General features: G+C 42.6%; 1 protein-coding gene across 1 annotated transcript; it reads left to right on the forward strand.

Moving 5' to 3' along the window:
- Positions 1–10,164: 10,164 nt before the first annotated feature.
- On the forward strand, positions 10,165–11,136 carry LOC127296991 (uncharacterized). The gene is made up of 2 exons (XM_051327237.2): positions 10,165–10,627; positions 10,719–11,136. Exons 1-2 carry the CDS (start codon positions 10,317–10,319, stop codon positions 10,903–10,905), a joined length of 498 nt encoding a protein of 165 aa, XP_051183197.1. The 5' UTR covers positions 10,165–10,316; the 3' UTR covers positions 10,906–11,136.
- The last annotated feature ends 4,868 nt before the right edge of the window (positions 11,137–16,004 follow it).

The following is a 16,004-nucleotide window of genomic DNA, read 5'->3' on the forward strand; positions in this document are numbered from 1 at the left end:
CCCTTTTCTTTGTAGGGATATATTAGTTCATTTTTGTGGTACTTCCAAATTTTCAAGAGTAATGGTTCAATAGTGTCAGTTGAGTAAGTATTGAATGTCTTACTGTAGTTTGTAAGAGATAGCAAAGCTTTAATGTCTTGTTGTTGGTTGTAAGAATTAGCATTCACTACCTCAAATTTATCCGCTTTTTTCGATTGAATTCTGTATATACTTGTATTGCTTTTCCTAAGCTAGACACCTCATGATTCAGCTCAAGTAAATTTGGAGTTGGACTCAGATAGTGTCTTTTCGGGCGAAGTGCTATACTTTAAATTGTATTACCTGATCATATCTGGAAACTCCAAGTTTCGAAGAAAGCATAAAGCTTAGTCGACCGTTTTGTACTTCAAAAGTTCTTCCATGACTACAGTCAAAACCATAATTCTGCAACCACAGAGATACCGATGTATCTCCATATACCACGGTTACTTCCTGGTTACTTCATTTCCACGCCGTATATCTAGATTTCTGAATATTTCCTTGGTTATGTGATTCTTTGAAAACGCATTATCTGATACACTAAGAACTATGCATGAATTGTGGTCGTTGCTTGGTCATCTTTTTACCAAAAAAGAACACTTTAAGAGTTATTTCTCATGTTTGGACTGGTCCCTGTGAAAGAGAAGATAAGAGGATATTATTTCCTTCAGTTGAACCTCATCGGGTTGCTCTTCTTAAATTTAATGGTTCGTTTGCTGCTGATTGTTTCTATATGATGATTGTAGAAAAACAATTAGCAAAAAGAATTGGTTTCAAGTTTCTATATGACTAGGAAAAATGCCCGTGCGTTGCACCGGGAGACTAAAATCAACTAAACCCATAACACTTTTTTTTATGGATCAGAAGGGTTAAATTTTTGTTGGTACATGGTGGCATAGAAATACATATTATTTAGTATAAGAAATATGATTGAGTGTTTCAACGAACGCAAAAAAAGTTTAGAATTCCATGCATATGAAAAACATACTATTAATTTTACAGCTTGCATTGTCTATCTAGTTGTCCCTCTTACATCTACTAAGAGGCTTGCCTCACCTTTGAAGAAACAATAAGGTGGTAGGCTTTTGTATTCACCACAGGACTAGACAAATTTGCGAGCTCTTATAGTGCACCTTTCCATCTATACACCGTATAAATATAGGATCTATTTAAATCAATTGGCCAAAGTACAAAGTGCTATTATGAACTAAAAGTTGCACTTTTTGATATGGACAATGTTGCTGTATTAGGAATATAAAGATGTAATTATTGAACTACCGAGAAAAAAAATGATGAAATAATGTCTAAACAGCGTTTGTTCCGATGAACATGTCAGCCTACTTTCCTACAACCAGGACAGAATAGACAGAATGTAAACCGAGCTGGTGAGTGAAGAAAACATGTAGGCAGGAGGTATCTACCATCAGTGTTTTTTTTTTTGGACAGAAGGCAGCAGCGTTGCTTCAATTTCATTAAGCTGAGGACCAGGATAAATGCCGGGAGATGTTCAGAACAGAAGAATACAAATAGCAGAGAAAAGTCATCAGTGTCACTAAGTTAAATAGCCGATCAACTTACATCGCCATTTTGGCTGCAGGCATAGGCACCACATCCAGTACATCATGAACGCAGAATTCAGACAACGTCTCTTCGGATTTGAATTTTAAATGTGACATTTGCCAAATAGGCACCACGCTCTGAAGTAAATACAACCAATCTACGGCAAATTTCTCACAGCTGGAGACGGTCCAAGCAATGAATAAATCAATATGCAGAAACCCAAACGATCGACCATCCAGACAACGGTGTAAAGCGTTCTAAATCCAACAGCAAATTAAAGTCAAATCACAGCAGGCTCGGATCGTTGTCGTTGTCCCACTGTTCTGCGGCTTCTGCCCACGACGAGTCAAACAAGTTCATCTAGAATGTCTCGGTAGAATACGAATCAAGAAAACCAAACCTGAAGTGGGCATGAGCAGGAGCTCCGCCTGCCTGCAGACGCGCGGCAACTGCGACGCTGTTGGTAGCGCTCGCGCACGGGATGGGGCGCAGCCGTGCAGGGAGGGATAGGCGCCTAAATCGACGCCTGTACGGGGGACGGGGTGGCGGGGTGGTAAAAGGGGCCCGACGGGAGGCTGGGGTCGGGGCGGCATGCTGCATCCTCTGCTGTTTTGCATCGTTTCGAGAGCGACGGTAGAGGAGGAAAGGAGGCCGGATGTATCCCGGACATACCTGGGCATGTGTCGGGCCGGGCCGGGCCTCGGGCCGGCCCGAGGTAGGCCCGACGCAAAAAATTCGGCCCAAGCCCGGCCAAAAACACACCAAGCCCGCCGGGCCGTCGGGCCGCGGGCCGGGCCGTAGGCTTAATCTCAGTTTTCGGGCTACCCAGGCCCGGCCCGGCTCGGGTGCCGGGCCAACATATCTCGGCCCAGGCCCGAGTTTTTCGGGCCGGGTCGGGCCGCTCGGGCCGGGCTGCCCATGGCCAGATCTAATCCCGGAGGTGGAGTACTTGATGACCAAGGAAGCGTCTGGCACGATGCAGATCCGGTTCTACTTCCTGGCCCTCTCGTCCTCAAGCCCTCCGCCCCGCGTGCCTCAAGCCATCGCAACCACACTATGCATTGAAGCTGCCGCCGCCGTGCGCCATTGCATCAGATAGATGGCGTCAGATTCGCGCGATGTGGTTGTCAGATAGAGCTCTTGGGGCGTAGGATCGATCTGCGCTGGAAGGGGTTGCCAGAATCGAACGCAGATGCAGGGCGCGGCTACCTGTGGAGAAGGAGAAAGGGGAGCGGAGGGCCGTTTCCTCCAGTGGAGGAGGAGGCTGGGCGTTTCCGCCGAAGGAGGAGGCAGAGGAGGGGATCCCCTCCACTGGTGTCTTAAAACCAATCGTTATTTCACTTCGCGGTGGCAACGCGCTGTAATTTCGACTAAAAGTCAGGGGTAATAAAAAAACGGACCAACAAGAAGCCTTATTTTCTTTATTATTAGGTATAGGTATAGATTGAAGAGAGAAACGAATTCATCTGATGCTGACAATATTCTCTCTTTTGTATAATTAAATAAACTGTATGAAGCAGTTCATGCCAAACAGAAGCTATATAATAGCGTCTCACTATGGAATTTAGATACTTCGTTGTAAGTTTATTATTTCTTTCAATTTGTCTACTAAGCTCATATGCAATATGTCTAACATTGAGGCCAGAAAGTTGAGTGATATGACATCCATCTACTGAGATTTAAGTTTGTTTAGGTCATCAGGTAATAGATTCTACAAATGTCGAAGATGGTCACTTTGTTCATGTTTTGTGAAAAGTTGATCCAGATTCTGGTGCATTTTTAGTTTGCATGCTGTCCACCTCTTGATGCTCTAATTGTATGGAAATTTCCTTATTCTATATATACATGCTGTCCACTGCTGCTTCTATCTGATCGATGATGTTTTTTCAGGTGAAAGTCTGGGGAGTTGCAACATTTCTGGCATTTGATGCCAATGAAGCCCAAATTTTGATTTTTGTTTCTGAATTTCCAATACTAACTGGCCATTTTAAACTTCACAAATCCTATATTAACTGTTTTTCACTTTGATAGTCTGATCAATAATATTCATCCAATCTGACAAAAGAAAGAGAATTAAGTACCAGTACAAATATATTTCGGTTTAGAGTAATCTCTATGTATGCCTGGAAAAACAAACAGCTGGGAAGCAGCTAAATGTAATATTGGTATAGGAACTTGGCACAAAGCAGCTGAGCAGCAGCTAAACGTAATATTGGTATAGGAACTTGGCATAAAGCAGCTGGGCAGGCGTGACCCTGAACTTATTAATCATGACGTAGATTAGCTAAATCATGTTGAAAAAGGGCTCATAGTAGTATCTTTCTAGGCGGCAGCTAAACGTATTATTGGCCTAGGAACTTATTTTGAACATCGCATATAGATAATTACTATCACTTCCTAATAATATTGGTTCTTGTGTGCTTAACAAATCAATGTACGGAGTAAGATTCATTTTGTTTGCTTTAGAATCTTGTGAGCCATAAGGAAAAATAAACGCAGGTTAGTTTATCTTTTGAATTTTTTAGTTGCTTTTGCTATTCCACGGCCCAAGTGTGTTGTGCGATTAATATTACTTTGTGCACCCATATTTTCTGTGAGTTAATTAGAATGTGTTCAGTTTCTCAGAACTGCTATATGCAGATAAGATAAATTTGAATATGACTCATGTGAGGTGCTCGAGTGTTTTTATTCATTTTCTTCTATAAGTATGGGTGGCTCTTATAAACTATAGCTTCTTCTTGCACATGAGGTACTTGGGTTGTGTTTTTTGATCCTTTTTGAACTAGACCATGCATGTCTCTAACATTTAATTCAGTACACTGCTGGTGTACAGAATGACCTCTATCCAAATTGTAGAAAAACTCATTCAGGTTAAAGCAATATGATTCTTATTGTTCATGTATCCTACTTACAAGTGTAACCAGAATTATTACAGATAACAATATAAAGTAAATCTTGTGAATTTTTCATATTCAACAGAAAAATGAATATTTGACATAGCTAGAATAAATTTTTTTTTTTTTTGAGAACTTCGGAAGGGGTACCCCCCTACCTTAAAAACTTTTATTAAAAAAAAGGGGGAGCTAAGGCAGCTCAAAGTTATACATGCAAGAGATTACAGGGAGAGAGAACATCTAGAGGGAAAGCAAAAACACACAGAGTAGGGAAATTAAACAGTCCAATCTGCTAGCCAATGTTGGATAGAAGCCTTCTCCTCATGTTTGGCTCTAAGAGTCCAAAGCTTGCAGGTGTCTATGCATTGCTTGGCCACTATGTGAACTGGAATATCAACATCATCAAAAACTTTCCTGTTTCTTGCCAACCAAGTACTCCACAAAGCAGCTGTAATGACTAAAGTCCAGGCTTTCTTTTTCTGAGGCGGGCACCTCTCTCTTGCGGTGTCGAAGATATTTGTAAGCTTCTCGCAGCTGGTTAAATTAATCCCTAAGAGCGCAAGGATTTGAATTGTTCTACCACAATTCAGAGCAAAATGTTCAGTAGTCTCCCTTTCCTTGCAGCCAAAGGGACATCTCTCGTCATCCACAATATTCTGACGGAGTAAAACAGCTCTCACTTTGATCCTTCCTTTGATCAGAAGCCAGGCAAAAATTTTACCTTTTTTAGGTGCTGCACATCTCCAAATAGATTCAGCACTTTCCTGCTTGATACCGCCCCAGTTCATGATGTTGTAGAGGTTGCTAACCGAAAAACAATCTGTCTTGTCTAAACGCCATCCCCTCTTATCACCTTGTAGGTTTTGCAAATTACATGTGCCCAAGAACCGAAACAGCGCTTCCTTTTCTTGATCGGCCCGGTCTGAGGTGATGTGGTTAAAAGGGATAGTCCAAACTCCGTCCCTCCAGCAATCCGCAACTGAAATATTTGGCCTAGAGGTGTGTGAAAACAGAGCTGGAAATTGGAAGCAAAGAGGACCATCAGACGTCCATTTATCTTTCCATAAAGAGGTAGTAATCCCATCACCCAGCTGAACACATGTAGCATTTCTGTAGGTGTCAATCAACCCCCACATCTGTTTCCACACTCTGGTTTGGGTGGTTGGCCTGTCTCCAAAATCTTTACCTTGCAAGTGTGTAGCCACCACCCATCTGGCCCAAGGCGAGTTGGGCTGAGTTAAAAAACGGTGGACAAATTTTGTCAGCAAACAATCATTTTGAATTCGCAAATTCTTGATACCAAGCCCACCTTCTTCATAGCTTCTGCAAACATAGTCCCAGGCAACAAGACAGTCGCTACCATTTACAGAATTTTTCCCTTTCCAGAAGAAAGCTCTCAACAATCTTTCGAGCTCATCAATTACCCACTGCGGTAATTTGAAACAAGACATGAGGTAGGCTGGCAGGGCTGACAGAACAGATTTTGTCAGAGTGAGCCTCCCACCACGTGTAATGAAATGAAGTGAAAAGCCAATTCTGCTTTCAACAGCCAAGATATATGGTAGAAAAACCTCTTTTGGGAGCTTAGAGTCAGAGAGTGGAAGGCCCAGGTATACCTGTGGGAAAGAGGCCACATCACAGTTTAGAGCATTAGCAATCTCCTCACTTTCCCGCATTGTAAGATTAATTGGAACAAAGGTTGATTTACTGAAATTTATTTTTAGTCCAGTAGTGCTTGCAAAGTCATCTAAGATTTGCTTCAGGATTTTTGCCTGTTCCACGTCCCCTTGTATGACGATCAAAGTATCGTCTGCATATTGTAAAACTGGGCAGGGCTGGTCTTCTAAAACTGGGTGTCGAAGAGATCCACTAGCTGCAGATTTCTTTATAGCTTGTTGGAGAACATCAACCACCACAATGAAGAGAAGAGGCGATAAAGGATCCCCTTGCCGCAGCCCCCTTTTGATATTGATCCAGTTCCCTGGAATTCCATTAAGTAAAATTGCTGTTTTAGCCGATGTAAGAAGCTCCTTCATCCATAAGATCCATTTGCTATCAAAACCTCTAATCTGCATGATTGTAAAAAGAGCATCCCAAGAAACCGTGTCGAAAGCTTTACTGAAATCTAGTTTGAGAATCATAGCTTTCTTCTTCCTTTTTTTACAGGTCTGAACTAAATCCATTGCATACATAAAATTGTCTGCAATGCATCTTGTCTTGACAAAACCCGTCTGGTCCTCATCCACAAGTAGTTTGATCAAAGATTGCAGCCGTGCCGCTAAGACTTTGGTGATCCATTTAACCGTGCAATTAAGGAGAGAAATAGGCCTGTAATTGCTCGGAGAGCTATCATTTTCCTTTTTGCGAAGTAGAATCATATATGATCTGTTAATTCCTTCCAGTTTAGTATTGCCACAGAAGAATTGATCAAAGAACTTCAGAATATCTTCTTTGATAAGAGGCCAGAAATCTTGATAGAATCCCGACCCAAAACCATCCGGTCCAGGGCTTTTGTCCCTAGGAATATCTCTAATAGCATTCAAGATTTCTTGTTCACTGAAAGGTAATGTCAGCTGTGCTAAGTTAATAACGTGGGGGTACAACCCCTGAATATCAATTTGCGGAGTAGTCCTCACTTCCGTTCCCATGATGTTTCTGAAATAATCAGTCATGATTTTTTGTTTCGCCTCCTGGGTGTACTGCGGATGTCCATCAAGCTGAATCACTTTGATCTGATTAGTTCTCAGCCTTGCCGACGCTTTGGCATGGAAAAATCTAGAATCTTCATCCCCAAGGACACACCAGTTTACTTTTCCTCGTTGCCTGGCTGCCACTGCAATGGAGTGAATCAAGGTTTCTATTTTCTGTTTGACCATTTCTTTGAAGAAACACTCAAGCTTTGTCAATGGGCGTCCTTCCTCAAGCCAATCTAAAAAGGCCAGGGTAAATTTATTTGCCTCCAACACTACCCTATCAGCTTGCAGGGTTTTTCTCCACATCCCAATATTTTTCCTCAACAGTTTCAGGTTACGGCAAAAACATTTTGCAGTGTCCCTGTAGGAGGGGAAGTGACTCCAAGCTTCGGTGACCAACCCGGTGAAGCCAGTTCTGAACTTCCAATTATTTTCATAACGAAAAATCTTGGACTTTGGAATAGTAGTAGATGTTTGAATCTTCAAAGGAAAATGATCAGATGTTACCCTGGGTATAGTATGTAGAGTTGTATCCGGCTAGAATAAAATTTAATAATTGCTGAAATGTAATGTTATCTAATGGCATTATAAAGTGACATGTTTCTAGGGATGGATCACTGCTGTTGCTCCTTTGCTTTGTGGTGGGTGTCCATGGCTGTTAGTGAGTAAGGAATAGACTGCCGCGGGTGGATTTAGTGGTCGTTGGGTCGTACCATTGCAGCCCATCAAAAAAATTGTCGCAGCAAAAGATAAAGGATAAATAGATGATTGAAAAACTAAACGCCGCGGCAAGGTGCGCAAAGTACATCTAGTGCACTTCTGTTGCAGTAGGAGCAATAAGCAACGGTGGATAGAGAGCTTAGACTGATCAAGGTATCTAAAGGTAAAAAGTAGGTAGATCAGTAGCTTAATTACGTAGATATTTTGTGTAGTCCAGTACATGAGCCTACCCTAAATGGTATTCAACGATTAATCATAGAACCAGATGCACAACAAGATGGATCCTTTCATCTCTTCAAGTTGTTATCTTGGATACGACTTTTCGACATTCATTCTTATTGCATTGTTAGAGTACGAAAAAATAGGTAGATGTGAAATAGTAGAGCTGTATGGATATTCATCATACTTGAATTTTAGACGTTACATTATAGAGTTATCAAATTGTATGAGATGTTTCTTTACACAGGCTAAACAGTTCGACTTATATACACTTGCATTGTTTGGCCTATACGAGCAAAAAAAAATTTATTTGGCTAAGTCCACTATACCGCATTTGTTGAGACTTCCATCGAACCTACTTCACGCAATTTCCCAAAGGATCTGGTTTCGCTTGAGATAAATTGAGTAAACTAGATAAAAATCTCACATTTACTACCCGAGACGAAAATGTACTGAAGTATTGCAGATTAATTTGGAGAATTGCACGTATGAAAGGAGTTTATAGTGTAAAAAATCCTTTATTTGGCTAAGTCTATTGTACCACATTTGTTGAGACTTCCATCGGACCTACTTCACGCAATTTCCCAAAGGATATGGTTTCGGTTGAGATAAATTGAGTAAACTAGGAGAAAAATCTCACATTTACTACCTGAGACGAAAATGTACCGAAGTATTGCAGATTAATTTGGTGAATTGCACATATCAAGGAGTTTATAGTGTTCCACTTATAACCTAGGATTAATTTGGCTGTAATGCTTCTTGATGATCTCGTGTACTCATTAAATATGAAGAATGTCCTCACAAAAACCTTATTACCATTGCCGACTGTTCTAATCAAAATCTTTAAAACTTAACAGTTTCATTGAAATCCACTTACTACCACTAAAAATAAATCCATGCTCTTAGTTAACAGAACTTGAAATGTAGTGGGATGGAAACCTCCCTACTGATTCCATCATCAAGTTATTCCTTACTGACTATTGCAAAATATACTACGAATCACTAGCTGCAATTACAAGTTTTTTTTATCAGACTTCTCATTGCTGCCAACCAGGTAAGCCTTTCGATTTCACTGTTATGCCATGTGATTTTCTGGTATATAATTATATCCACCTATTTATGTGTGACTGTAATATAGTTGAATAGTGAGGTTCTGCATTTAGACTGTTTTCAAATAACAACGGGTAGTTTATTTCACGTATGTTCCGCAAGTAATTAATAGAAGAAACGACCAGATTATATTTTGGGTTGAACTATTTGAAGTTACAAAGAACTTAAGAGTAAGTGGAGCTTTGTGTCATGGCCGTTCTGTGAACCAAGTTGTCTCAAGATTCTTCTTTCTACTATTCCTTGAGTAATTTTTCTCAACGGAATCTATATACTAATAAGTCACAATTTCTTATCTATATAAGTTCAGCGTAAGTCATGAAATGTTAGGTATCTTTTGTGGCATGATAGCTGAATAATAGAGGTTATTGTATCAGCCAAATCCACAGGTCTTGAAATTTGACAGTATTTAAGCGATGGTATAAAACATAGAAGGTCTTGAAATTTGACAATATAAACGACAGTAGCACAAACGGCGCGGCAAGACGCGCCAGGTCCATCTAGTACCTTGACTAAGCAGAGCAAAATATGACCGTTGGTTTCTTATCTGCTCTGTGATCAGTCACTGAAGCATGCAGGTTAAATAATTCTGATGCGGCCGGACACGTCTTTGTTCCCAGTGCAGCGATAAAGACAGCGTCCACATGTAAGGCGTGAGTCACTAGTGTTATCTGCACTATGTGGCAGTGTGACTCCCAAATGCTCAACAGTGCAATCCCCCAGCTGTGCAATGCGTCAGTGTGCACACATATACACACTCATCCTTTTTTTTTTTTTTGAAAGGAATACACACTCAACCTCGTGCGCCATGTGTAGCATGCGGGCGAATATTGTACCTCCAGACAAACCTTTCTTTTTTAGCACTGACGGAGACTGATTAATAATTTAAACTAAAGGGGAGCACGCGTGGTTGCAAGCTGTGGCATCGCCATCTATATAATCGTCAGCCACATCGCTTAGCTCTCATCTCAACAGCTTCCTTTGTACTGCCATTCACGTTCCTCTCTCCGCAACCGCTTACGGTTTCAAGGATCGAGCACGTATAAAAACTGCGACCGTCTCGCTGGCATCACTGTCTAAAAATTGTTATCTCACTGTCGCTGGCATGATTTCGAGATCTCCCAGTCTCTTCCAAATCGAGGCCGCGGCGGCGGATCAGGGGATGAAGCCAAGAATGCAGGCGTCCGGCGATCTCGTGGGGCTCCGGCTGATCATACAGGCGTCGCCGAGGCAATGCCAACACCGGCCGCCGCTGGCCGTCCTCAGGAGGTCGTCTCTGAGGTCATCGCCGGCGTCGAGCGCGTCCAAATGCCAGGAGAGTTTGGGCGGCCCGAGGTTCATGGGGCTGGAGTTCCTGAAGCTCTGCCTCTGCTGCTGCAGGAAGATCGACGGCGACATGGACGTGTTCGTGTACAAGTAAGATTAATCTCCTTCCTCGTTCGATCTACTTGCTGTTACTTGGGCTTGAGCTAAGGTTCTTACGGTTCTTGGGATTTCTTTTTTGCAGGGGAGAGCAAGCGTTCTGCAGCGCCGAGTGCCGTTCCCAGCATATGGCGAGGGAGGAGAGGCGGGAGATCGAGATCCTCGTCAGGAAGCGCCGTGACGCGTTCCACAGCCGGCGTGCGGCGCCGGGCAAGACGATCGGAGGATCGTCAGATCGGCACGCCAGAGTGGAAATCTCAAGCTTTTGCTAGTAGTTCCTTACCATGCCTGCTTGCAGAGAAACCGAGGAGGGTTAACCAGGACAAATTTGTAGTCCTAGATTTTGGTATCCACGTCGGTCGATTTTATTTAATTCGTATGGGTTTAGTTAAAGTTAATTTTTTCAAATTTTTGACCATGATTGTAGAGAAAAAAATACAAGTATCCGTAATACCAAATATATGTAATCCGAAAATTTAGTTAATCACGATTTTAGTATAATAGATTCTATATTGTAATTTTTTATATTTTCTCGAAATATTTGGTTAAAGTCTACTGTTAGCATCCATTTTGGGACACCTGTCGGCTAGGCAAGCCGGATCTATCGAAGACCAAGAAGCCAGATGGCACATCTGATTTTCAAGTCAAATTGATGGCTGCATTAATACCTTAGCCAAGGCAGATCAATTACGTCTAAGGTTAAGGCGGATCCATGGATATCTAAGGTTACGGCGGAACCATGACCACCTGAGGTGCAAGGTGAATCCTGCTCATCTTACATCCATTCTTGTTCTCATGTTGACTAAAACCAGCCAGAACCATTGAATCTGGAGAAGCTAGATGAATTAGTAGGATCTGTATCCTCTAGAAAATTGTTATTGAACATTATAGAACACTTATTGGGGTTAATAAATTGACCCGTCCGAGGCCAATCTCAAAAATACCAATTGCATCCTTGATAATTCCAGCTTGAGCAATGTTTTCTTCGAAGGTGATTAGGCTATCGTCGGCAAATAACAGGTGTGAGAGGGCTGGAGCACGTCTACATATGTTTAGATCCCTTAACTCCTCAAGATAGACTGCTCATTGCAATATTTTTGAAAGGCCCTCACCAATAAAAAATGAATAGGTAAGGATACAATGGGTCTCCTTGTCGGATACATCTCGATGGTGTGCATCTTGTGGTTAGCGGCTTAGCGCCCCCATTTATCTTAAACTTATACTGGAAAAAAGAGATACACCACATAATCTATCCAACAAAATTTGGGTGAAAACCAACTTTGTTAGAATTACTTTAGGTAGTTCCAATCAACTCGTTCATAAGCCTTAGTGAGATACAATATATAGGCATAGAAGGTGCTACCCTTTTTCTTGTTTCTCTGTATGTTGTGAAAGTATTCAAAAGCTACCAGTCTCCCAGGTATAAAAGCACTCTCGCATTCTCTAATTAGACCATCAAGTAGTGGTAGTAGTCTATTAGCAATGCACTTCGTCATTATCTTGTATGTCACATTGCATAATGAGATCGATCTAAAGTATTTTAGAGAAACTGGATCATTTATTTTTGGTATGAGCACAATGATTGTTTCATTGACTTCAGGTGCCATGTTTCCTTCTTTGAAGAATTTTTTGACAACATTGATGACTTCTTCTTTGAGAATCCCCAAGTTTTCTGAAAAAATCTAGCCGGGAAGCCATCAATACCTGGAGATTTTGAAGGACCTATTTGGAAAGTAGCATCTCCTATATCTTTATCCGAGAATTCTCTGATCAGATTGTCATTCATCTATTGGTCCATGATTTATTCAATGAGTTCAGGAAACACCAGATTTTCTTTTGTATACATGGTATTAAAATACTAATGTGCCATTTCTTCCTGTTCTGTTGGTTCCTCCTGTAGGGATTCGTTGCATAGAAAACAAAAATGTTCCTACCGCGAGAACGCAATCTAAGCCAAGATGCAATCTAGAAGACGGGAGCAACGAGGGGATGAACGAGACTCACCCTTGAAGATTTCCAAAGCCTACAAGATGAGGCTCTTGTTGCTGCGGTAGACGATCACTTGCCGCTTTCAAAAGTGCGTAGAAGATCTTGACGGTGCCACAATCGGGCAGCACCTCCGTACTCGATCACACGTTCGGTGTTGATGAAGACGACGTTCTTCTCCCCATTCCAGCGGGCAGCGGAAGTAGTAGCTCCTCCTTGAATCTGGCAGCACGACGGCGTGGTGGCGGTGGCGATGGAGATCTCCGGCGGAGCTTCGCTAAGCGTTGCGGGAGAGGTGGAGGAGTGGGGCGGCTAGGGTTTGGGGAGAGGGGGTGGCCAGCCTTCAAGGGGTGCGGCCAAGGTGGTGGTCTTGTGGTGGCCGGCCCCCTCCCCTTTGCCCCTCATTATATAGGTGGAACCCCCAAGTGTTGGACTACAAGTCCTCGAATAAGACCCCAACCCAAAACCTTCCATGTGTAGGGAAACCTACCCAAGGTGGGATTCCCACCTCAAGTGGGACTCCCACCCTTCCATGAGTGGGGGTGGCCGGCCCCCTTGGTGGAGTCCACTTGGGACTCCACCCCTCTAGGGTTGGCCGGCCATGGGTGGTGGAGTCCCTCCGGGACTCCGCCTTCCAAAGTGATTTCTTCCGGACTTTTCTAGAACCTTCCATAAATTCACCGGATCATTTTCAAACTTATAAAATGACTTCCTATATATGAATCTTATTCTCCGGACCATTCCGGAACTCCTCGTGATGTCCGGGACCCCATCCGAGACTCCGAACAAAACATCGAACTCCATTCCATATTCATGTTCTACTATTACGACATCAAACCTTAAGTGTGTCACCCTACGGTTCGCGAACTATGTGGACATGGTTGAGACTTCTCTCCGACCAATAACCAATAGCGGGATCTGGAGATCCATAATGGCTCCCACATATTCAACGATGACTTAGTGATTGAATGAACCATTCACATACGATACCAATTCCCTTTGTCACGCGATATTTTACTTGTCCGAGGTTTGATCATCGGTATCTCTCTATACCTCGTTCAACCTCGTCTCCTGACAAGTACTCTTTACTCGTACTGTGGTATGTGGTCTCTTATGAACCATTCATATGCTTGCAAGCTATTTAGACGACATTCCACCGAGAGGGCCCAGAGTATATCTATCCGTCATCGGGATGGACAAATCCCACTGTTGATCCATATGCCTCAACTCATACTTTCCGGATACTTAATCCCACCTTTATAACCACCCATTTACGCAGTGGCGTTTGATGTAATCAAAGTACCTTTCCGGTATAAGTGATTTACATGATCTCATGGTCAAAAGGACTAGGTAACTATGTATCGAAAGCGTATAGCAAATAACTTAATGACGTGATCTTATGCTACGCTTAATTGGGTGTGTCCATTACATCATTCATATAATGACATAACCTTGTTATTAATAACATCCAATGTTCATGATCATGAAACAATGATCATCTATTAATCAACAAGCTAGTTAAGAGGCTTACTAGGGACTCATTGTTGTTTACATAACACACATGTATCAATGTTTCGGTTAATACAATTATAGCATGATATATAAACATTTATCATAAACACAAAGATATATAATAAACACTTTTATTATTGCCTCTTGGGCATATCTCCAACAGTCTCCCACTTGCACTAGAGTCAATAATCTAGATTACATTGTAAGGTACCTAACACCCATGGCATTCTGGTGTTGGTCATGCTTTGCCCTAGGGAGAGCTTTAGTCAACGGATCTGCTACATTCAGACCAGTGTGTACTTAGCAAATCTTTACTTCTCCATCTTCGATGTACTCGCGAATCGAATTATAACGCAGCTTGATACGCTTCAGCCTCTTGTGTGACCTTGGTTCTTGAGCATTGGCGATGGCACCCATGTTGTCACAGTAGATGACTAGTGGGTCCAATGCACTAGGAACCACACCGAGCTCTACAATGAACCTCTTCATCCACACCGCTTCTGATGAAGCCTCTGAAGCTGCTATGTACTCCGATTATGTTGAAGACTTCGCCACCGTGCACTGCTTCGAGCTTGCCCAGCTTACTGCAGCACCATTCAATAAAACCACTGATACGTCTCCGACGTATCGATAATTTCTTATGTTCCATGCTTGTTTTATGACAATACCTACATGTTTTGTTCACACTTTATGTCATTATTATGCGTTTTCCGGAACTAACCTATTGACGAGATGCCGAAGTGCCAGTTCCTGTTTTTGCTGTTTTTGGTTTCAGAAATCCTAGTAAGGAAATATTCTCGGAATTGGACGAAATCAACGCCCAGCATCTTAGAATCCCACGAAGCTTCCAGAACACCCGAGAGCCACCAGAGGAGGGCCCTGTGGGCCCCAGATGACAGGCCGGCGTGGCCAGGGGGTGGGCCGCGCCCCCCTAGTGTGTCACCGCCTCGTCGACCTTCCGACTCCGCCTCTTCGCCTATATAAAGGTCCCTGACCTAAATCTTTGATACGGAAAAGCCACGGTACGAGAAACCTTCCAGAGCCGCCGCCATCGCGAAGCCAAGATCTGGGGGACAGAAGTCTCTGTTCCGGCACGCCGCCGGGATGGGGAAGTGCCCCCGGAAGGCTTCTCCATCGACACCGCTGCCATCTCCACCGCCATCTTCATCACCGCTGCTGTCTCCCATGAGGAGGGAGTAGTTCTCCATCGAGGCTAAGGGCTGTACCGGTAGCTATGTGGTTAATCTCTCTCCTATGTACTTCAATACAATGATCTCATGAGCTGCCTTACATGATTGAGATTCATATGAGTTTTGTATCACAATTCATCTATGTGCTACTCTAGTGATGTTATTAAAGTACTCTATTCCTCCTGCACGGTGTAATGGTGACAGTGTGTGCATCGTGTAGTACTTGGCGTAGGTTATGATTGTAATCTCTTGTAGATTATGAAGTTAATTATTGCTATGATAGTATTGATGTGATCTATGCCTCCTTCATAGTGTGATGGTGACAGTGTGCATGCTATGTTAGTACTTGGTTTAGTTGTGTTGATCTATCGTGCACTCTAAGGTTATTTAAACATGAATATCGAATATTGTGGAGCTTGTTAACTCCGGCATTGAGGGTTCGTGTAATCCTACACAATTAGTGGTGTTCATCATCCAACAAGAGAGTGTAGAGTATAGCATTTATTTATTCTGTTATGTGATCAATGTTGAGAGTGTCCACTAGTGAAAGTATAATCCCTAGGCCTTGTTCCTAAATACTGCAATCATCGCTTGTTTCATCGTTTTACCGCATCCGTATCGCCTGCAATATTACCACCATCAACCACACGCCAGTCGTAGCATCAAGCTATTTTCTGGTGCCG

This window comes from Lolium perenne, chromosome 4, assembly GCF_019359855.2.
Source record: "Lolium perenne isolate Kyuss_39 chromosome 4, Kyuss_2.0, whole genome shotgun sequence".
NCBI classification, from domain to species: domain Eukaryota; kingdom Viridiplantae; phylum Streptophyta; class Magnoliopsida; order Poales; family Poaceae; genus Lolium; species Lolium perenne.